This window comes from Motacilla alba, chromosome 7, assembly GCF_015832195.1.
Source record: "Motacilla alba alba isolate MOTALB_02 chromosome 7, Motacilla_alba_V1.0_pri, whole genome shotgun sequence".
Taxonomy (NCBI): Eukaryota; Metazoa; Chordata; class Aves; order Passeriformes; family Motacillidae; genus Motacilla; species Motacilla alba.
In genome coordinates this window covers 18,473,504-18,493,135 of record NC_052022.1, presented here as the reverse complement: position 1 = coordinate 18,493,135, position 19,632 = coordinate 18,473,504, and the positions used below count along the sequence as shown (strand labels likewise).

Below are 19,632 nucleotides of genomic sequence, written 5' to 3'. Positions count from 1 at the left end.
CAGGCATCAGCTGTCAAAGTCGTAAGGAAGGATTTTAACATTCTAGAAATAACAGAACCTATGAAGTGTGAGAGATTCTGAATCTGTATCAAGTGTTCCCTGGGTAATATTAATTCCTAAAAGAACTGGCATCACCAGTTTTGGCACTGCTGTGACACAAATCAGTACAACTACTGCCAGCTCCCCTTCTGCTCGCCGAGCACGTTTAGATACCTGTGGTTCAGCAGCTCAGAGAAAGAAGTTTTGAAGTGCTGGAGTGAGGTGGTGATTGTGCTGCTATTATTTGAGTGTACAAAGAAGGACAGACTCTACACTCTGTGATGGGAGTGCAAATATTTGGGTTTTTTCTGCCCCACATCAAACCATGCTTCTGTAGAAAAGTGATTTTGTACTTATCTCTCCGGGAAACTACACTGTGAAGAGAGAGAGCTCAGTGTGCTATCCCTTCTCCCAGTCTGTGATCTCACCCTCAGAGGGATTTTGTGTTGTTTCCCAGCGCTGCGAGTGCTTGCTCAATCCCATCTAGCAGAACGTAGCGCTTGGGTGGTTGAGGGGAGCCCCGCAGCCGCTGCCGTGGGGCGCTGCGTGCCGGAGCCCGCCGTGCCGGGTCCCGCCGTGCCGGGTCCCGCCGTGCCGGATCCCGCCGTGCCGGACGGGTCCCGCCGTGCCGGATCCCGCCGTGCCGGACGGGTCCCGCCGTGCCGGATCCCGCCGTGCCGGACGGGTCCCGCCGTGCCGGGGCGGCGGGGCCGCGGGACGGACGCTGCGGCTCCCCGCGCGCGCTGCCGGGGCCGCCTCGCGCACCTGGGCGCCAGGTGAGGGCGGGGCGCGGGGGCGCAGGCGCGGAGCCGGCCGCGCGCACCTGGCGGGCGCGGGGCGGAAGCCGCAGAGCCCGCCCGGCTCCGGCCTCCCGGGGCTCCGGTGCCGCTCGCTCGCAGCGCCTTCGCCGTCCTCCCGCCGGACGAGGTGAGTGGGGCAGCCTCGGGAGGCGCCGCGCGGCTCCGCTCCTCCTCGGCCTCTCCAAGGGCTGTGGCAAGGCGGCGGGGCAGCGTCCGGTGCCGCTTCTCCTCCGCTCGCCGCAGCCCGTGCGGGCGCGCCCGGCGGGGCTCGGCAGGCGGGCGGGAGCCGTGAGGTCCGGGAGCGGTCCCGGTGGGGCGCGGGGCCGGGGCTGCCCTGGGGGTCCCCCTCAGCCGCCCCTTGGCGCGCACGCTCCCCGCGCGGTGCCCTCAGTCCCGCCGAGGCCGCCGGCCCCAGGGGCCTGCCCGGGGCCGGGCCGGCCCAGCCCGGCGAGCTCCGCTCCGGGGCAGCGTGGAGTGGGCGAGGAGCCCGGGCTGCCCCCTGTGCGGACACAGGGCTCCGGGAAGTGCCGGCCGGATGCACTGTCCAAACCGAAGGTATTGACCGAGGGAGGTGTCTCTGCCACGTACGGATCCCGCCCAAGGGCTTGCCCACAGTACCGCATTCATTCGGGACGGCAGGGTGATACAGTTGTGTACATTGCCAGATAACTCTGGTGTATTTCGTCCTGATCATTGGGCTTTTAAAGAGTTACCCCATTGTCTCTCCCCTCCTGCAGTTTGTTAGTTTTCTGCACAGCAGGTGACTATACTTAGACAATGTTTGCTTAGGTCTGGAAACTGACAGAAGAAGTGTACTTTAAATTTTATAACCTTAGGGTCCTGGATTTTTTATTTTTTTTTTTAACTTTGTGTAAAATATTCCTCTACAAAGAAGAATTTATTCATAAAGATTTTAGTTGGTTAAATAAAAAAATCTTACTGGAAATACAAATATGTGTGCATCTCAGTAGTGTTGTATATGTTAGTCTTCTGTAACAAAAATACCTCCTTTGTTTAAAAGATTATCAATCCTAGTGATCAATTCAGTCTTGACTAAAGGCAGTGGTACACTGCTGAGCTGCCAGACTTAGAGCCTGAGTCAAAGCAGCCAACTTACAGGGTTTGGTTTCCTTTTTTAGCCAGGTTTGCTCAATGGCCTGGTCAGTTTGGCATCTGCTGCTGTCATCTTGAGGCTTCTCAATAACAGAGCAAAGTAAAAATTAAGTTAGTTATGGAGAGCCTAAGTTGCTATTTTTGTTGCACTGCGGGAAGGAGCAGAAGACCAGTTTTCCTCCTCCTCGTAACTGATATTGCCACTTAACTTGTCCCTTTTTTGGGGTGGAGTGATACCAGAAGCAGCCTGGATATCTTGAGCCCTGTCAAAATAGGAAGAAGGAGGCAAAAATTGCCTTCTCTGTGACATTTCCCCAGTGTCTGTGGTTCTAGGTGATGCACTGTGTTGCTTTGAGATAATTTTTTTTTTTTTTTTTTTTTTGCTTTGCCAAATTTGCTGCCTGGTTCGCATGTGTGAAGAGCTGTTACCTAGTCCAAGGTTTTCCCTCTTTTGGAAAGAATCATGTTCATGATATGAAATGCTGATCAGTTGCCTGCCAACACGAGTTTCTCATCCCAATCTGCTCATTGTTGTGCCTGTTGTCTACAGTCTACAAGATCTGAGAGTGCCTCAAGTTTCTAAACTATAAAGTTCTAGGTTTTTTTCAGTTGTGTAAAGCTTGGATTTACTCACTTGCTGTCTGTCTTACTATTGTCTGATTTTCCTAAGACTCACTGAGATTGCGTACTATAGGAAATAGTTCTGCTTGCAGAGAATCGTATCACAAAACCACTGACAGTGATTCAGCAATTAAATTTTAGCATTAGTGACTAACTGCAGTGGACTAACATTATTCAGCAGTGAAATGTATCTGGAAAAGAGACACTGAAGTGGGGAGAGGAGGAAAGTGAAGACAGCTTTGGGAGCTTCCAACAAAGATTACTGATTTAGCAGTCAGTAACTCAGTAATCTCCCATGAGGAGACTTTCTTTGCTTTACTCTTATCACTTAAACAAAAGTTTAAAGCCAGTTAGGAAACTGTGATTTTAAGACCTGCACTTGATACTTGGATGTTTTTGTTATCTTAGAAATGTTGCTACAATCAGGAAAACAAACAAAAGTCCTCTAGTTATGGTCCAGACATTATCTTCTGGTGCTTAAATGAAAATGAGACACTAATCCTTCTAAGTTAAAACAGCACTTTAAGCTGCTATCATGCTCACTTCTCATCATGACATCTTTAGGGACAATCTAAAATAATTTTAACAGAGGGCCAAAACAATCTGACCAAGGGAAAAAAGGAAAATACAGAGTTGAGTGAAATTTAAATTTGAGATAAGTGGGTGTCATTTACATGTCCCAGGTCTGTAAAAATAAGCCAAAAATGTTTTTATAATATGTGGTTACTGGATATTTTTACTATGCTATCAGTTGTCAAAGGGAACTGTCTATCTCTGCCTATCACATGCAGTGCTTGGCTGTAGAAGAATGGTAGTAGTGCTAATTTTGAAAGAGCATGTGAAAGTCTGAGTTTGAAGCACTTCCATCAGAATACATAGAATACATAGAAGGAGGTTTGGTAATGGTTTGTTTGGGGTTTTTCCTCATGTATTTTTTTTACCTAAATGAAACTGCCGAAGGAGATACTTGACCAAGTTTGTTTCAGCAAGCTGTTCTGTGCTGCTATTGCTCAGAACTTCTTCAGCTTCTTCAGTATGCTCCTCCAAAGGTGTAGCTTTCGCTTTCTCTGTCATAATCAATGAGGCAGGTTACATCCAGTACTCACTAGAATAATCTGTGCTCTTAATGTTTCTAAAATGAAGGCTCAGGAACTGAACACATGCAGAATTCCTCTGACAACTTTTTTTAACTGGCTGAGCTTCAAAGAATGTACCCAGAGGAACAGCACCTGGGGTTTGTGAATTTCTGTTTCTTTTAGGTATGTGTACCCTATTTAGGAGTGCATTCAGTAGGAACTCTGACTGAAGCAGATGAGCAAGTATGGAGATAGAAACTAAACAGCTGATTCTGTTTCTCATTTTCATGTCTTTAGTCTTCTACTTCCATACATTTCATTTTATCATTTTTTCCTTTATTTCATGAGGTAATATTCTTGTAAACAGTAGCAGAGTTTGCTAAACTTAAGCAACTTGTTTACTTATCCCAAATTTCTGAAGTGCTTTTGAGTGGTTTTTATTCTCTGAAGAATCTTCATATTCCATATAAAGCTGGACCTTTATGAAGGGTTCACTCTGAATTGGATGTTTCTTAGTCTGTCACCAAAGGCACTTATGTGATTGGATGTTCCTCTGAGATGAACTTCTAGGAAGTTCAAACAGTTTTGTTCAGTGATTTATTATTTTATTTATTTGCCAATAGAAAAAAGCATCAATTTCCATGATGGTAGAAGATAAAAAATATCATTTACCAAACTGATTATTTCAGTAACTAATGTTTTAGTAGCGCCTACATTGATACTCGCGCAAAGAAAACAAAAAGCCCTGTTTAGAACTTTAGATTCAGAAATGCCAGTAGGGGAAGTAGCACTTCTTACAGTTAAAGTATCCTGAATATCTTTGTCAGACTTTTGCTAACTTGGGGAGAGCAGTTGATCATCATTGTCAGGTTTATTTGGTTTTTTCCCTAAAGTATTTGCTCAGTGTTTTTATTCACACCCACCTTCTGATTAAAGGGACTCTAAGGTGTGAGGAAGGGATTGTATGCTTTGATAACAAGTAGAAATTGATGAACTTTTTATGAGACTGTGCTTCTCAAATTATAGAAGAATTCAATCAAGTTGAAGCCAAGTTATGTAGGTAAATGGTTTTGATTAGAATAATTCTGAAGCATTTTTTCTCCTTTTTAAAGATTTTTTTTGTTGTTTTGGTTTTAGTATTTTTACTTATTCTTTTAGATTTTTATGTTCTATAAGCTATATTGTCAGGAAACATTTGAAACCTGTTTAACATTGGGACAGAATGTAGATTTTAAAATACTTTTTTTTAAAAACTGAGGTCAAGTATATTTTTGATACTAACCCCAATGAATTTTGATTCACATGACTGGAAAGAATTTCTGCTGAGTTGGGTTAATGATACTTTCATGTTTTTATAAAAGATTATTCTCTGCAGTGTTGCTTAGATCAAGCTAACAAAAAATTCAGATTTTTCTACTTGTTTTCTACTTTCTTGTAAGAGTTTTTGCAGACAGTCTGACATCAGAACCAGTGGGTGGCATAGTGTAACATAGACTGCATTGAATTCTCACACTGCCCATGTGATGTGGTTGGAAGTAGTGTGGCAGCTGCTTTTTGGCACTTTCAGAAGAATTTAGTAGTACGTTTTATTTTTCTGGTTATTTTCTTCCTAAAAAGAAAAAAAAATCCAAATTCAGATTTTTAGGGCTAGTTATTTCAAAGTGCTGCAAGAATCCAGACTACTATTAGTGAAAATAACACTAATGAATAGAAGATTAAATGCTTTGCTAAACAGTCACCCCAGGGAGTTTAATCATGCCGCATATTTCTTCATCATGTCCTGGAGGATTGAATAGTAGCTTGGTCTGTGTTTGCTGACACATTGCTATGCCACGAAAATGTGAGAGGCATTTGTGGGGAATAAAGATTGTATTTCTGACTACAAAATCATCCTGGTAAAAACCCTAAGTAAAATACAGCTTTCATGGCAAAAGTTCTTTGGACAATGCAGCTTCTGTTCTGGAAACTCTTCTGCTACTGTTTTGTGCGACAAAGAACTCTTCTCTTATTGTAAGCAATATCCCTATCAGCTATTTTGTCAACAAAGCTACACTCAGCATTTGTCTATATCAAAAGGTTTTGCTGTATGCTTGTGGCAATCAAGCCTCCGTCCACCTGGTGTTTGCTGCACATAATATTCCAAGGCTGTCACTTGATCTTTTCTTCACTTGCACTTGTTTCTGTGCATGGCATGCTGGTAGAGTGTACTAATCCACGCTGAAGGGGTTAAGTTGTGTTGCTGTCTTCCACAACCCACGTAACTCCAGGGAAGGTTCTTTTCTAGGGACAGACACATTTCATACAAGTGTTACGGCAGCATGTTCCACATGTCTCTCGTTTCTAATGCCTCTTATGACATCATGTATTTCAAATATATGTATAGATAGAGGTATATATATGAAGATGTTTTCATTCCATTTGAGGAATATATTTTTATATTGCTTATTGATTTCTAAGCTTTCAGATTGACTAGTATCTTATGTGCTTGTGCATGGTGCACTGTGAAATAGTTACGTGATTTTCTTTTTGATGGTGTTAGGAAATCATTCCTGGTTAGCAACCTGCAGAGACTGTAGTCCTTGCAATGCTGAGTCCTGATCTATACATATAGTTGGTGTTTTACATTATGTATTGCATTTTCATGGCAAGGTTAGGAGGTGAGGATGACTGCACAGGTGGCCTCTGTGCTAAGAGACATGGGGCTGCCCCCAGCCTCCGGTCTCATCCAGGGCTGAACACAGCTGGTTCCAGCCAGCTGTAGAATAGACCCACTGTTGGCCAAAGCTGAGCCACCCAGTGTAGCAGGTGGTGCCTCTGGGATGAGGTATTTACGAAAGGGTAAAAAATACTGCACAGCAGCTGTGAGAAAGAGGAGTGAGAAAAATGTCAAACTCTGCAGAACCCAAGGTCAGTGAAGAAGGAGGGGAGGAGGTATTCCAGGCACTGGAGCAGATATTCCCCCTGCAGCTCATGGAGAAGACAGTAGTGAAGAATTTCTTCTGCAGCCCATGAAATGACCACCTCAGAGGAGATATCCACTCTGCAGCCTGTGCAGGACCCCAGGCCAGAGTAGGTGGATATACCCTGAAGAAAGCTGTAGCCTATGGAAAGCCCATGCAGGAGCAAAGATCCTGACAGGAGCTGTGACCTGTGGATGGCCCGCCCATGCTGGAGCAGTTTATGCTGAAGTACTGTACTGCATGGAGAGAACCTGTGCTGGAGCAGGGGAAAAGTGTGCAGAGGAAGGAGTGGTGAAGTCTTGCAAGCTAACCACAGCCCTCATTATTCATTCGTTCTGATCACTAGGCAGAAAAGAGAGAGAAGAATTGGGAATGAAGGAGTGAAGCTGAGCCAGGGGAGGTAGCTTGAGCTTTCGTTTCTCACCATCCTACTTATTTGTAATTGGCAGTAAATTCAAATTCATCATTACAAGTCTGTTTTCCCTGTGACAGTAACTGGTAAGTGATCACGGTGTCCTTAGCTCAACCCATGTCATTTTCCATCTTATTTTGTCCTCACTGTCATGCTGAGGATGGAAAGCAAGAGAGTGGCTGGGTTGGTGTCTGGCAGCCAGTCAAGATCAACCCACCAGACATTGTGAGAAAACAGGACATTTTTCAGTCTGGCAGTTTGGTGATTTGGTTGCAATTGTTTCATTGGGAAGAAAGTTCTTATTTGTAGTGCTCCATATAAAGGTATCAGTATTCTAGTTCAAATGTTTCAGCTGTAAGGAAAAATGAGAAAAAATATGTGACACATAAGTGGACTGGGTTGTTTGGTTAGGTATTTTTGAAATTTTGTGAGTTAAGAAGCATGTTTTTGGTACCTTTTAGTATGATCTAATATGCTTCCCCTCTGCATTCTTTTAACAATAACTCTATGGCAAAAACACTCTAGTTTGAATGTATGGGTTTATTAAGCTGACATAAACTTTAAAAAACAGTATAATGTAATGTGAAAAAAATCTAGATGCTTAGTTTCTCCTGCTGATTCTTGAAGAAAAGCAGGGTAGGGGTGGGGGGTTTTGTTTTCTCTGACTTGTATCTTTTTCTGAATATATATTACTCCAGTTAAGATCTACTTTTATTTCACAGGAATAAATAGAAAAGTTTTTTTTTGCAATTTTGTGGTCAGTAGTTAGCAAGTGGGAAGTGTGGCATTTAGCTAGATGCTGTTTATTTCTCTTCTTGATTCGCATACATGCAATTTAGACAAAAATGTAGCTATTCCCTGAATTCCAGCTATTCAGGCTGATGGCAGAATGTATCCCCTTGTAAACTGCCAGTTTGGTAGAGAGAAATTAATACAAATCACTTGGATTTTGTTAGTCCTCAAAGGTCTTTCATAATTTCATCTTTGAAAGCAAGTGAATAATTACTTGTCTGTGAAAAAAATAATGGCGGAAACTTGAAAATTGTTGAAATAAGTTGATTGAAGTCTTTCCTGTATTTTAGTTCACTTTCCATGTGGCTCTTTCTGACATGTAGCTTAAACTAATATATTGATGCCACCTGTTTTTCTTCTGTCCCATCATTTAACTAAAATTCCTTGCTTCTATAAGACTTTATTCTAATTTTGAAGAAACTACTTGGAAGAAAATAACCTTGAAGTAGTGGCACTGTGTAGAAATAATGTTTTATTCTTGATGCTATGCCTGATTTCTGGTTCTTCTATATGGAGTGTATTTAACAAGTAAAACCCAAGGCAAAAAGTAGGGAAAGGGCATTTTGGGTATCTTATAGATAGGTTTGATGTATCTTTAAGTGATGTAGCTTGCATAACATTTGACTTTTGGGAGCTGTGAATTAATTCCTTCCCATTAATTTCTTAAGGCTTTACATAGTTGAATATACTAAATGTCTAAATTAATACTATTTGTTTTAATTTACAGGTGTTATAATTTCAAGAAATGCTGTGACATATTTGAAGAACAACACTCACAGAAGCTTCTGTTGTGTGAAATTTTTAAAACTAGAATGGCCTTGAAAAAAACACCTAAACTATTTAAGACATTTTTTCACTGGAAACTTTGGAAGTTTAGTATTATTGTGTTTGTCTTTCTGGTATTTTTATTTTTATTACAAAGAGAAGTGGGTGTTCAAGATTTTAAGGATGAAGCAGGGATTGAGCCAGTTGTTGGGAAGAAAAGTCATGTGTTAGGTCTTGTGTTAAATGCTATGAACAATATCAAAGGTGCAAAGCCAAAAATGCAGATAAAAGCTCCCATTAGGCAAACTAAGGTTCCTGGAGAGAGACACTGCTTGCCAGGGCACTATACTCCAGTGGAACTGAAGCCCTTTCTAGATCGGCCCCTTCAAGATCCTAATGCTCCTGGAGCTTCTGGCAAAGCTTTTAAAACCATCAACTTAAATTCAGAAGAACAGAAAGAAAAACAGGCTGGAGAAGAGAAACACTGTTTTAATGCATTTGCAAGTGATAGGATTTCTTTACACCGAGATCTTGGACCAGACACTCGACCTCCTGAGTAAGTTGAAATGTGTATGTCTTGATAGTTGAAAAACTTCTCAGAAATTCAGCCTGCAAAGTGATTTGAGTTCAGCAGTAGGTGATAGTTTAGGAAAGTCTCCTAGCTATACATAATGATTGGCTGTACATAGTGATCCACAGTGCCAAAGCCAAGAATGTTTAGAAAAGCTCACTTCTTTCATGGTTTTGAATTCAAAGTAACCATATTTAAATAAGGTGTTCTGATTTTGCCTTTAAGGCTAAAATTTCTGAGTAACTTTCAGGAAGCCTGCTTAGTTTTACTTAGAATAAAACTAAAAATGTTGTTTCAACATTTTTTTTCAATTAAAACACCACCCCCCCATTTTTTTAGCATTCAGTGTTAATAAAACTATGTAATTTAATTTAATAAATTAGGAATTCAGGCATAATTTAATAAATTCGGATTTGTAAACTGTTGACCAAGGGAATGGAAGATCTCAGCAGTAGTATTGAAGTATTGTAGTACTGAAGAATTTTTTAAATGCAGACTGTAAGACTTCAGGGGAGTGGGTTTTAGTTATGAGCAGTCTCTGTCAGTGTGAGATGAAATGTCAGCCATCTGTGCCAGAAGTGGCTGAACTTACTGAGCCACTGCTGATACACACAGTGCAGCCCACCATAACCTCTCCTGGAGCATAAATGGGGAGGCTTTGCTTGTGTATTTTGTGAGGCAATGACTGTGGTTATTACCTTGGGGTGTCCTTCAGGCCCTAAAGCTGACAGGCCATAAACATTAGTGTGCAACTTATAAATACAGCATCGTCATCTTGACTTGCCATTCATTGGATCTAAAGTTATGTTTAGGATGTGTCAGTCTTGAAAAACTGTGGGTTTAAAATTGTATCCCTTGAATGGGACATGCTGCCCTAAGCTTTACTAGCATTTCTACAGAGCTTTGAAATTTGAATCAGATAGGTTATATTTTCCTTGCAAACTCTGATTTTTTTCTAAAAAATAATATTCTTTGTATTCTTAGGTTTCAGTAGTAATGGTGACTTTTGAGTTAGCTCAGTCAGTACCTGCTGTTCTCAATAAAATAATATTTTTTCCTGAAGGAGGCCTGGGTAGTATATGAGATGTACTCTAATGTGTGTGAGACAGAAGCAAAACTAAGTTGTTCAATTCTCAATCATGATATTAAAAAAAATATTCTAAACAGCTGCTTCAGTTGAAGTACCTACCTTTGTAGTCCAAAGCTAGGATAGAAAACAGAGGAGCAGATCTATTTAATGTCCATAGTTACAAAGTTTTATAACTAAAAAGAAACATTTAAGAGTTTGAATAAAAAATTGTTGTCCATTTTGTTACCCCTGACGCTTTCTAATTTGTAGATGTATTGAACAAAAGTTCAAGCGCTGCCCACCATTGCCAACCACAAGCATTATCATAGTTTTCCATAATGAGGCGTGGTCAACTCTGCTCAGAACTGTCCACAGTGTGATGTACACATCTCCTGCCATACTGCTGAAAGAGATTATTTTGGTGGATGATGCCAGTGTAGATGGTAAGAAGTCTTGCTGCTTCTGTTTTTGTTTTTAATTGAAGAGGTTACAGTTAGATAAATTGTCTAAGATCTCTTTACCACTATTGACATGTATAACGGTATTCTAAGTAGTTTTGTTTCTTTTTTTTTAAATATAAAATAGCCCACCCCCACCATTTTTCCATAAGGTAGTTAAATATGAAAGTCCTGTGCTCTAAAATGTTTTAAAACCTCATTTCTGTTTTTTCCAATTCTGATGCTGATTTACCTTCATAACTGCTTGCATGACAAGTAGCTTTGTAATTTTTGTTTCAAACCAATTGCAATTTGTAGAACAAAGTATCCAAGTATAAATTGGCCCAGAGTTGTAGAAATTTGCATTTTATCACAGTGGTTGTCTTCAGGCAAATAAATTTCATTAATATGAAGATTAGTGTCTTTATTAGAAAGCAAAATTATTTAATGGCGAAATAATCTTCAACATTCAAGCTGAGTCTCAAAAATAATTATATATATACTTAGTATAAACACAAATGCAAGTTCAAAAACTTTGTATGTTTAGCTTTAGATGAACGTGTTTGTACTTTCTTCTAATGTGTTTACATTTTTTACAAGTGTATATATGTGTTTCAATATACTCTGTATTGAGTATATTGAAACATTTGGATATGAAGTATGTTCAGTTGTACAGTTTAATACTTGGAATGGGCAGAATAAAAAAGATTATGTGGCATGTTTCATGAGAAATAAGGGTTTCTTTCTCAAAATCTGAACCTTTAAATAGTTTTTTAGATGGCTTCCACTGCTGCTGTAAATACTTAAATAGCCTTTGAAAACTGTAAATGTGCCATCATTAAGGAAAAAATTTGCATGTTCTGAAGATAATGTAAGTATGAGATCCATTTACTATGAAAATGGAATTGGTATTCAAATGGTTAACATTACAGCAGTACTAGCATGTCCTTTCTTGTTCAGAATTATTTTAATGTTCCATCTCCTGTTCTCTGCTGGTTACCTCTTCCTACACCCTTACCCCGAAAATACTCAGCCCCTAAAAATCACCTTCAGCAGATAGGATTTTTTATGGCTTTGATGTTGAGATAATTTCTGGGGTTAGTGTGAGTTTATCTTGTTCGCTTAATAGTGTAATATTTTGGGTAGTGGCGTGTGAATATCCTGACACTGATTTCTCTTTCTAGAGTACCTGCATGATAAACTAGATGAATATGTGAAACAGTTTCAAATAGTTAAAGTAGTCCGTCAGAAGGAAAGAAAAGGTCTGATCACTGCACGGTTGTTGGGAGCTTCTGTAGCAACAGCAGAGACCCTTACCTTCCTGGATGCTCATTGTAAGTGTAACCTGTAAATATGTCAGGTCTGGTTTATAATGCTACTTTAATTTAATGTTGCAGATCTTTTATTAATTATAAATGTTAGCAATATATCATCTTTCCTATTGCTATTTCATATTATTGAAAGTACAGTTAGCAATGCTATTTAAAAATAGTCCACATTGGCTTGCTGGACATGTTAAAATATACCGTGTGCTTCTTTATAGCCAAGCAAAAATTCAGTGTTCCCATTTTCTCCACAGGTGAATGCTTTTATGGCTGGTTAGAGCCATTATTGGCAAGGATAGCTGAGAATCCTGTTGCTGTTGTAAGCCCTGACATTGCTTCTATCGATCTCAATACCTTTGAATTCAGTAAACCATCTCCTTATGGGCATAGCCACAACAGAGGAAATTTTGATTGGAGTTTGTCATTTGGATGGGAGTCTCTTCCTAAACATGAGAATAAAAGAAGAAAGGATGAAACCTATCCAATTAGGTAAATTTAATTTGACTACTATTTAAATCCTTCTGTTTTCCCTGAGTTTATCTTATGAACAATACTTTGTAAATAAATTAGTTCTTCAGATGAGTATAATCAGATATCTTAGGATCTTAGATGTTTTTTGTAATACTTTCTTTACAAATCACATTTTAAGGCATTCATAAAAATATAGCCTCTTCAAGATAGTAATTCCGCTGCATTACTTCTACATACAGTGGAAATTACCTATATTCCTGGGGGAGAGGTGCAGAAGAGGATTATACACAGTTATTTTCAGAGACAATGATTCTGTCTCCTCATTCACTTTACTTGAAAGAATGACAAAAAGGGTCAGAGCAGCCAAATATTAGGCTGATACAGTAGTGCATTTGGTAATAATTGTACCTGCTTTGTCCACAGATTACTGGTCTGTAGGAGTTGTACCTTTGCTCAATTTCCTCCATACAGAGAAAATTTGTTTGCTTTCCTGATGCTTTCTTTTATGCCTGCAGTTTTTAGCCTAATCAAGTTCTTAATAAATCACAATGAGACTCTGTGTGAACATATTGAAGTGCTAGAAGTATTATCTATGCCAGGAATGTGCATCACTGTAGTGAAATACTAATAAGTGCATGGAAAATTCCTAGAACAGTTGCACCATGATTTTACATCTATATTTAAAAAATCGTTCTTTCTCAGTAAAATTTTGTTTTTGCAGAACACCTACTTTTGCTGGAGGTCTCTTTTCAATATCAAAAGACTACTTTGAACACATTGGAAGCTATGACGAAGAAATGGAAATATGGGGAGGTGAAAATATAGAAATGTCTTTTAGAGTAAGTTTAGCTCTGTAATTAGCAATTGCCTCTATGATGACAGTGTACAGGGGATTTGAGAATAAATTAGTATTAGATTTTGACTCCTCTGCTCAATCAGCCAACTAGGACAAGGAGAATTGAATTACTAATTACCTATGAAATAAAATACAACCATACTCACTAAACTGCTTTTAATATATTTTTAAATGTTTTTAGGGTTGCTATCTGAAATGTGTATTTCCAGAGCTTATATGATTAGGAAATTCACTAATAGTATGCCTGATATATGTACTCTTGCTAGTGGTTTGATGTGTTCTGGCAAACAATAGTATTACTGCATTTTTTTCCACTCCCTGAATTTTAATGGCAGTGTACTTACACACTAAATGTTATTATTAGGTATGGCAATGTGGTGGACAGTTGGAGATCATGCCTTGCTCTGTTGTTGGCCATGTCTTTCGCAGCAAGAGTCCCCATACTTTCCCAAAAGGTACTCAGGTGATCACACGCAATCAAGTTCGCCTTGCAGAAGTGTGGATGGATGAATATAAAGAAATATTTTACCGAAGAAACACAGAGGCAGCAAAAATTGTGAAACAAGTAGGTGGTGGTGGTGGTATTAGAAATCACACTTGCTGCGGTGAAAGTTTTGGTGAGCAAAAGTTATTTATTGACAAAGTATGTAAGGATTCTATATATTTTAATGAAAAGACTGTTTAGTTTGCTTAATGCTGCAGCCCCAACAAACATGAAAAAAACTAAAGTGTTTGGGTGATGAATGCTGATTTTTGTATGGTGAGGTTTTTTTATTGGGGGTTTTTTCATCCATTCTCCTGGGCTGTTTGCATTGTGCAAGTACAGGAACTACCAGAAGAACATGAGAGAAACTAATGGGTGCAGACAATGTAAACTAACTTATTTTCTGGAGTGAGAAAAATGTCTTGTTAGTTTCAAGTTGCTTAGTTTTCTTACTGAAAAAGCAGGTTTTGTTGTTCTGTAGGAGCAGAATAAAAGTTACTTGATGATGGATAACCATCCTGTCTCTATCTGCTTAAAAAGCCAGTTATTTTCAAGTAAATAAATATTTGGGGTTGAGGTTGGGTGTTGGCTTATTTATTTTGTAAGTTTTCTGCCCAGCCATCTAGTTTTCTTTTAGAAGCTGTTTTTCTCCCTTCATGTGATAAATTTTTATGATGTTGTATCACTGAAAGCATTAAATTTCCTAGGCATGTTCAGCAGCTAAACAACTGAATTTTGTTTGGGAGATTCTACATTGTACTGGATATTATGCTAATTATTTCATTAATCCAGTTTGTTGTTTCAGCTTACACTTTTAGTGAGATCAGTTGGCTTTATGGCTGTAATCAGTATGTTCTTACTTAAGACTTTCCCTCTTCATGGCACTCTGTTAAAACTTTCTTGGGACTAAAAGATACTTCTATGTTTTCCATCTTGCAATATATTTTTCTTGCAAGTGCTTTGAAATGCTGCAGGCAGGATGTCAGTGGTGTTATGACACTGAAAGACAGCAGTAACTGTAGTAGTACAGCATTAAGAAAAAAATCAACAAAGGAAGCTGAAAACTTGCCTAGTACTACACAGAATATCATAGCTTTATATGTGCAAGATGAATGTTAATATATTTATATTCCATCCTTCTTTATGTCCTTTCCTCTGACAGAAAACATTTGGAGATATATCAAAAAGACTTGATTTAAGGCAGCGCCTACAGTGTAAAAATTTTACCTGGTACCTCAGTAATGTTTATCCAGAAGCATATGTGCCAGACCTGAATCCTTTGTTTTCTGGATATGTAAGTTTAATTTTAATTACTTCCTATATTCTTCATAGTCCAGGAAGTTTGCTAATCTCTTGTACTACATTAGCCATAGCTTTTAGACTTTAGCTATCTTTAACTGCTCTAGGGTTTTCTGTCACTACTCTGGAACAAGAATCTCTTCTGCATACCTTTTATAGCTTTGTCAATAGCTGTGTCATTTTCATTTTCATTTATGTCAAAAGTTATTTTCCCTGCCAAATAACTTTAGACATTGCATTGCTAAAACAAACAAAAAAAAGTAATAGGTCCTAGCTTGAGGTGAACATGAATTTTTAACGTGTACTTACAAAAAAAACTTTCCCTTCCTTCTGTTTTAAATATTTTATGTGTATCTGTTCAAACTGTAATTTGAATCACAGTAACATTGTACAGAGCAGGCTAATAACTCCATGTGTGACTGTAGTTACTAGGCTTTTAGTTGGAAAAGATTACCTGAGGAAACAGGGTTTTTAGATTTGAGCATAACAAAAAGTAAAAATGGACGAATAGTAATTGTTGTTGAACTAAAGGTGAATTTTGTCTATGACTGAGACAGTTTGAGTTTCTGTCATTCCACTGAGCTTTTTTACCCTGACAACACCCTTTCTTTAGTTAAAAAATATAGGTAACCACATGTGTCTGGATGTTGGTGAAAATAACCATGGTGGCAAACCCTTGATTATGTATTCTTGTCATGGACTTGGAGGTAACCAGGTAAAATATTTAATAACTGATTTTTATTCTCTCTTCTGCTGTAGCTTTACCCTATAAAAACTTTTAATTAATTTTAGAGAAATTGACTGATTTTTAATATGAAATTTCTCTCTCCTTATCACTTTTTTCCTTTATTTTCTTTAACAGTTAATTCCTTTATATATTTTAAAATAAAAATTCCGTACTCTTCATGTCATGTCCTGTTTCTAGTGCTTTAACTTCAATATACAAATTTACATTTCAAACACACTTGCACTGCTTCACTTGCCCTCTGCAAAACCTTTTCGTGCCACCCTTACTTCTGTCTTATGAGTGTTGTCTTCTTAATTCTTCCTTTCCTTATGCTTCCTCCTATTGCTTCTTTCTCTGTCACCAGGACTCGCAGTGTCAAGGAAGATGTTTGTTGGAATCCGGCCAATGGGAGACCAAGTGTCCAGGCCTGAGCCACCTTCCCTATCACGCTTGCAGCCTCACAGTGTGAGGTCAAAGTGGCCTACCCTGTACTGGCTAATGCAAGTGAATAACATGATTCCATTTGTGCAAGAGGAGCTCTCTTTGGTCCATAGCTCTTGGAGGCAGCCATGGTGCTCTGTTCCTTCTACAATATGACTTGCAATAGATGTCAGATACTGAATTGTTCCATCATTACTGAAGTACTAACAAAAAGAACATCTCCTTCCCTGCCTAGAAATGCATACATCTCTGTTGCCTTTAAAAGTGATCCTTAATAATTAAAGGTCAGCAAAGGTCTAAAAGTTTTTATTAGAATATAATTGTTATCTTATGGGACGGAGGATGTTAATAAATTTTTTTTTCAATCTTAAAAGACATCCATTGATGGCACTGTGAAAACTGAGACATAATCCTAGTCAGGTGATACTTTCTTCCTAATAATTTTTTGAGAGACATGGCATGCTGTCTAGATTAAGAACTACCCTATTATGTTAGCTTCTTACAGGATTGAATTTGGGGTTTTATTTGATTGTGTATTAATACTATTAGCCTTTTCACATTGTCACTATCATTAATTTGGGAACACTGTAGAAAGACATTTTATTAAGAGATCTGCTGTATGTTTCTATTGTTCTCTTAAGTTATCTTGGGCTATACTAAAATTCTATTATTTCAAGTGTTATGTTTTTTGTTTTCCCTCCTGCTACAAAATAATAGTCTGAATCCCTTTAAATGCCAGCCTTCAGAAAACTGATTTTGCTGATAATGCTTAAGAGATGCATATTTGCTTACTTAACCCTTCTCATTACAACGCTCTGTTTTCAGTTGTCGTCTATTCTTTACCAGACTTTCAGCACTGTAGGCTGATATTGTCATCTTCATCCATATATTTGAAATGGGAGTAGAAAAGAGAATCTAGTTTTCAGAGTTGTACATCAGTTGTGTATTATTCTTCCTTTTTAGAATACTGGAGGCTGGAAACATGCCCGTCTCAATATCCAAAGTTAATAAAGTTCTAATCATAGCTTTCAAGTCATTATTTTCAGGGCTTGCAGAGATGTTGAAGTTCCAAAAATAAAAAGACAGATTAAGTCAGGTTACCAGATAAAGAGTAAATTACTGTGTTTGAGAGCTAAATGACTAAGCAGGTCACTCCTTCACTACCTGTTTTGAGGACTAATGTTGGTCCTAGAGTGTTAAGAGTGAGATGCCTGCTTGTTCCTCAGTGCTGTTCCCATGGTTTCCAAGGTAGTGAGGAGGTGATTGCTGACCACTGGAAAACAGAAGGCCAAGGGGGGCAACTGAGCCTGCCCTTAATATTCAAAGGAAAGATACGATGAAGGTGGCTGACATCCTGAGGCAAGAAACAGTAGCAGTGAGGTGTAATGTTAGGGACTCTGCTGGTAAATATGGGAGACCTAATGTTAGGTTAGGGCTGAAGGGGTAAAAGGGCAACTGTGTCTGTAACTTTTAGAAGTAAATCCCTGTTAGGATCAGAATTATAGCTGAGCCTTAGGAGTACTCTGCTGTCAGGAAGTCATGGTAAAATGAGCTCACAAAATACATGCTTATAATTTTCTAATGGTTACCTCACAACAGGCTATAACAGCATCCTATTGTTCACATTAATTTTTTAGATCAAGCAGCAAAAGTTGGCATACAGCAATCAGCATTGTTTTGTGTGACAAAACATTTCTTTTTGGTTGCTCTAAGAAAAACCAAAATCTAGCAACAGAATTGAATACAGATTTTTAGTTAAGAAATGACAAAATTTAAGTTATCTTAAACTATATCTATCTTCAGTTTGTTTCCTTGAATTATATATGGTCTGTGTGGCACTAAGGTTTTACATCATCGTACACATGCAGCAAATGTCATTTCCTATTTATACATACAAGTATAAATTAGTATTGCATTACTACTAAAAACTGCTTTTAGTTTTGTAAACACTTTTGAAGTGTCTGCTAAAAATCAGAGGAATTATTCTGTAGTCTCAAATTTTTGAGTAAGGAAAGAAATTTATTACTTTATGTATGGGAATTTGAAAGGCTTAATTTAGTTTAATGTTTCTTTGTGTTTGTTTACCAATTTTTCTAATTATTTAAATAGTACTTTGAATATTCTGCACACCACGAAATTCGCCATAACATTCAGAAGGAGCTTTGTCTGCATGCTTCCAAGGGACCTGTGCAGCTTCGTGAGTGCACTTACAAAGGGCAGAAAACCTTTGCTGTTGGGGAGGAGCAGTGGCTGCACCAGAAGGTACATATCCTGTGCAGTGAAATGGCATTTTTATTCGTTAATTTTGGATTTTGAATAAAAGCAAAAACGCTAACAAATCAAAAACTCTGAAGCCAAAAAAATATAAGTTTAGTTTTGGCAGGAAAATGGACGTAATTTCAGCTTTTCAGTTACAGATCAAAACTTGTTGTCACTAGTAGGAACATCACTTAAGAAAACAGTTGATATCCTTTAGTGTGTTTGTCTGGACATCCACCTGGAAGTCAATTCAGATGTTTTGTATTTTTAAAATATTTTACAAAATTTTCCTAACAAAGCAAGTTGGCACTTACATACTACTTATACTTATGTATATACTACATACTACATATGTATTTTCTATCCCCCCTGCACCACCTGTATGAGCTTACTCTTTAGCACCCAGCTTGGGGGAAGAACTGTGAGGGGAACTAGCATGTTCATTGTTTGTTCACTTTTGTTTTCCTCCTTTTTTTCCTCACTTTAGGATCAAACTCTGTACAATGAAGCACTACGTATGTGCCTTACAGGAAATGGAGAGCATCCGAGTTTGGCATCCTGTAATCCATCAGACCCTTTCCAGAAGTGGATCTTTGGCCAGAATGATTAAGATTTGATATTATAGGCCAGAAGCATTTTATTAAAAGAAAAGAACCATCCTGAACTGTGATCATCTGCCTATACTGGATTTTTATGTGATAGTTTAAATGCAAAATGTTGAAACAGTTTCTTTTCCCTCTTAAGTTGGATATAAAATGTGTCATAAGAGATTCCCTGGGAGCCTGGTATACCAAAGATAATTGGGATCCTGGTTATATTTTGTTTACAATATTTCTATTATAAGACTTTATATGTTGACCACTGATTTATGGATCCTGTTAGTTCTCTTATCTTAGTGGCCATATGTGGGGTTTTTTTTTACGTACTCTAAGTACTTCTGAAGAAGACTAATTTTCTCTGTAGTGTCGTGAGAAATTATTGTCTACAGTCCAAAACCCAATACACTTTATTAGTATGGTTTTTATGCTCAAATGGCTGACTTTTTTTTTTTAATAATTTACGTTACTCAGTGAAACTTTCTTAATATTTTTAAAATTTCTTCACTTAAAAAATTA

The 19,632-nt window shown here is 38.4% G+C and overlaps 1 protein-coding gene across 2 annotated transcripts; it reads left to right on the top strand.

The window, feature by feature from the left end:
• Window positions 1-861: 861 nt before the first annotated feature.
• On the top strand, window positions 862-19,549 carry GALNT3 (polypeptide N-acetylgalactosaminyltransferase 3). Of its 2 annotated transcripts, none has more exons than XR_005257546.1 (11): window positions 862-966; window positions 8,541-9,134; window positions 10,489-10,661; window positions 11,840-11,989; window positions 12,235-12,469; window positions 13,173-13,290; window positions 13,672-13,872; window positions 14,954-15,085; window positions 15,704-15,805; window positions 16,182-16,542; window positions 18,368-18,499. XR_005257546.1 is itself a non-coding variant. In XM_038142353.1 (11 exons), exons 2-11 carry the CDS (start codon window positions 8,626-8,628, stop codon window positions 19,125-19,127), a joined length of 1,896 nt encoding a protein of 631 aa, XP_037998281.1. In that variant the 5' UTR covers window positions 862-966; window positions 8,541-8,625; the 3' UTR covers window positions 19,128-19,549. The 2 variants fall into 2 exon arrangements, 1 of the variants encoding a protein (XP_037998281.1); XM_038142353.1 differs by lacking the exon at window positions 16,182-16,542 and adding an exon at window positions 19,005-19,549 and having other exon boundaries at window positions 18,368-18,520.
• Window positions 19,550-19,632: the final 83 nt, after the last annotated feature.

Excerpts from the sequence above, each read along its gene's own strand:
- GALNT3 (XM_038142353.1), top strand. The coding sequence starts at position 8,626 with ATGGCCTTGAAAAAAACACCTAAACTATTTAAGACATTTTTTCACTGG. Across the intron at positions 13,291-13,671 it reads ATATAGAAATGTCTTTTAGA|GTATGGCAATGTGGTGGACA; the intron begins GTAAGTTTAGCT and ends TGTTATTATTAG. Across the intron at positions 15,086-15,703 it reads ATCCTTTGTTTTCTGGATAT|TTAAAAAATATAGGTAACCA; the intron begins GTAAGTTTAATT and ends CCCTTTCTTTAG.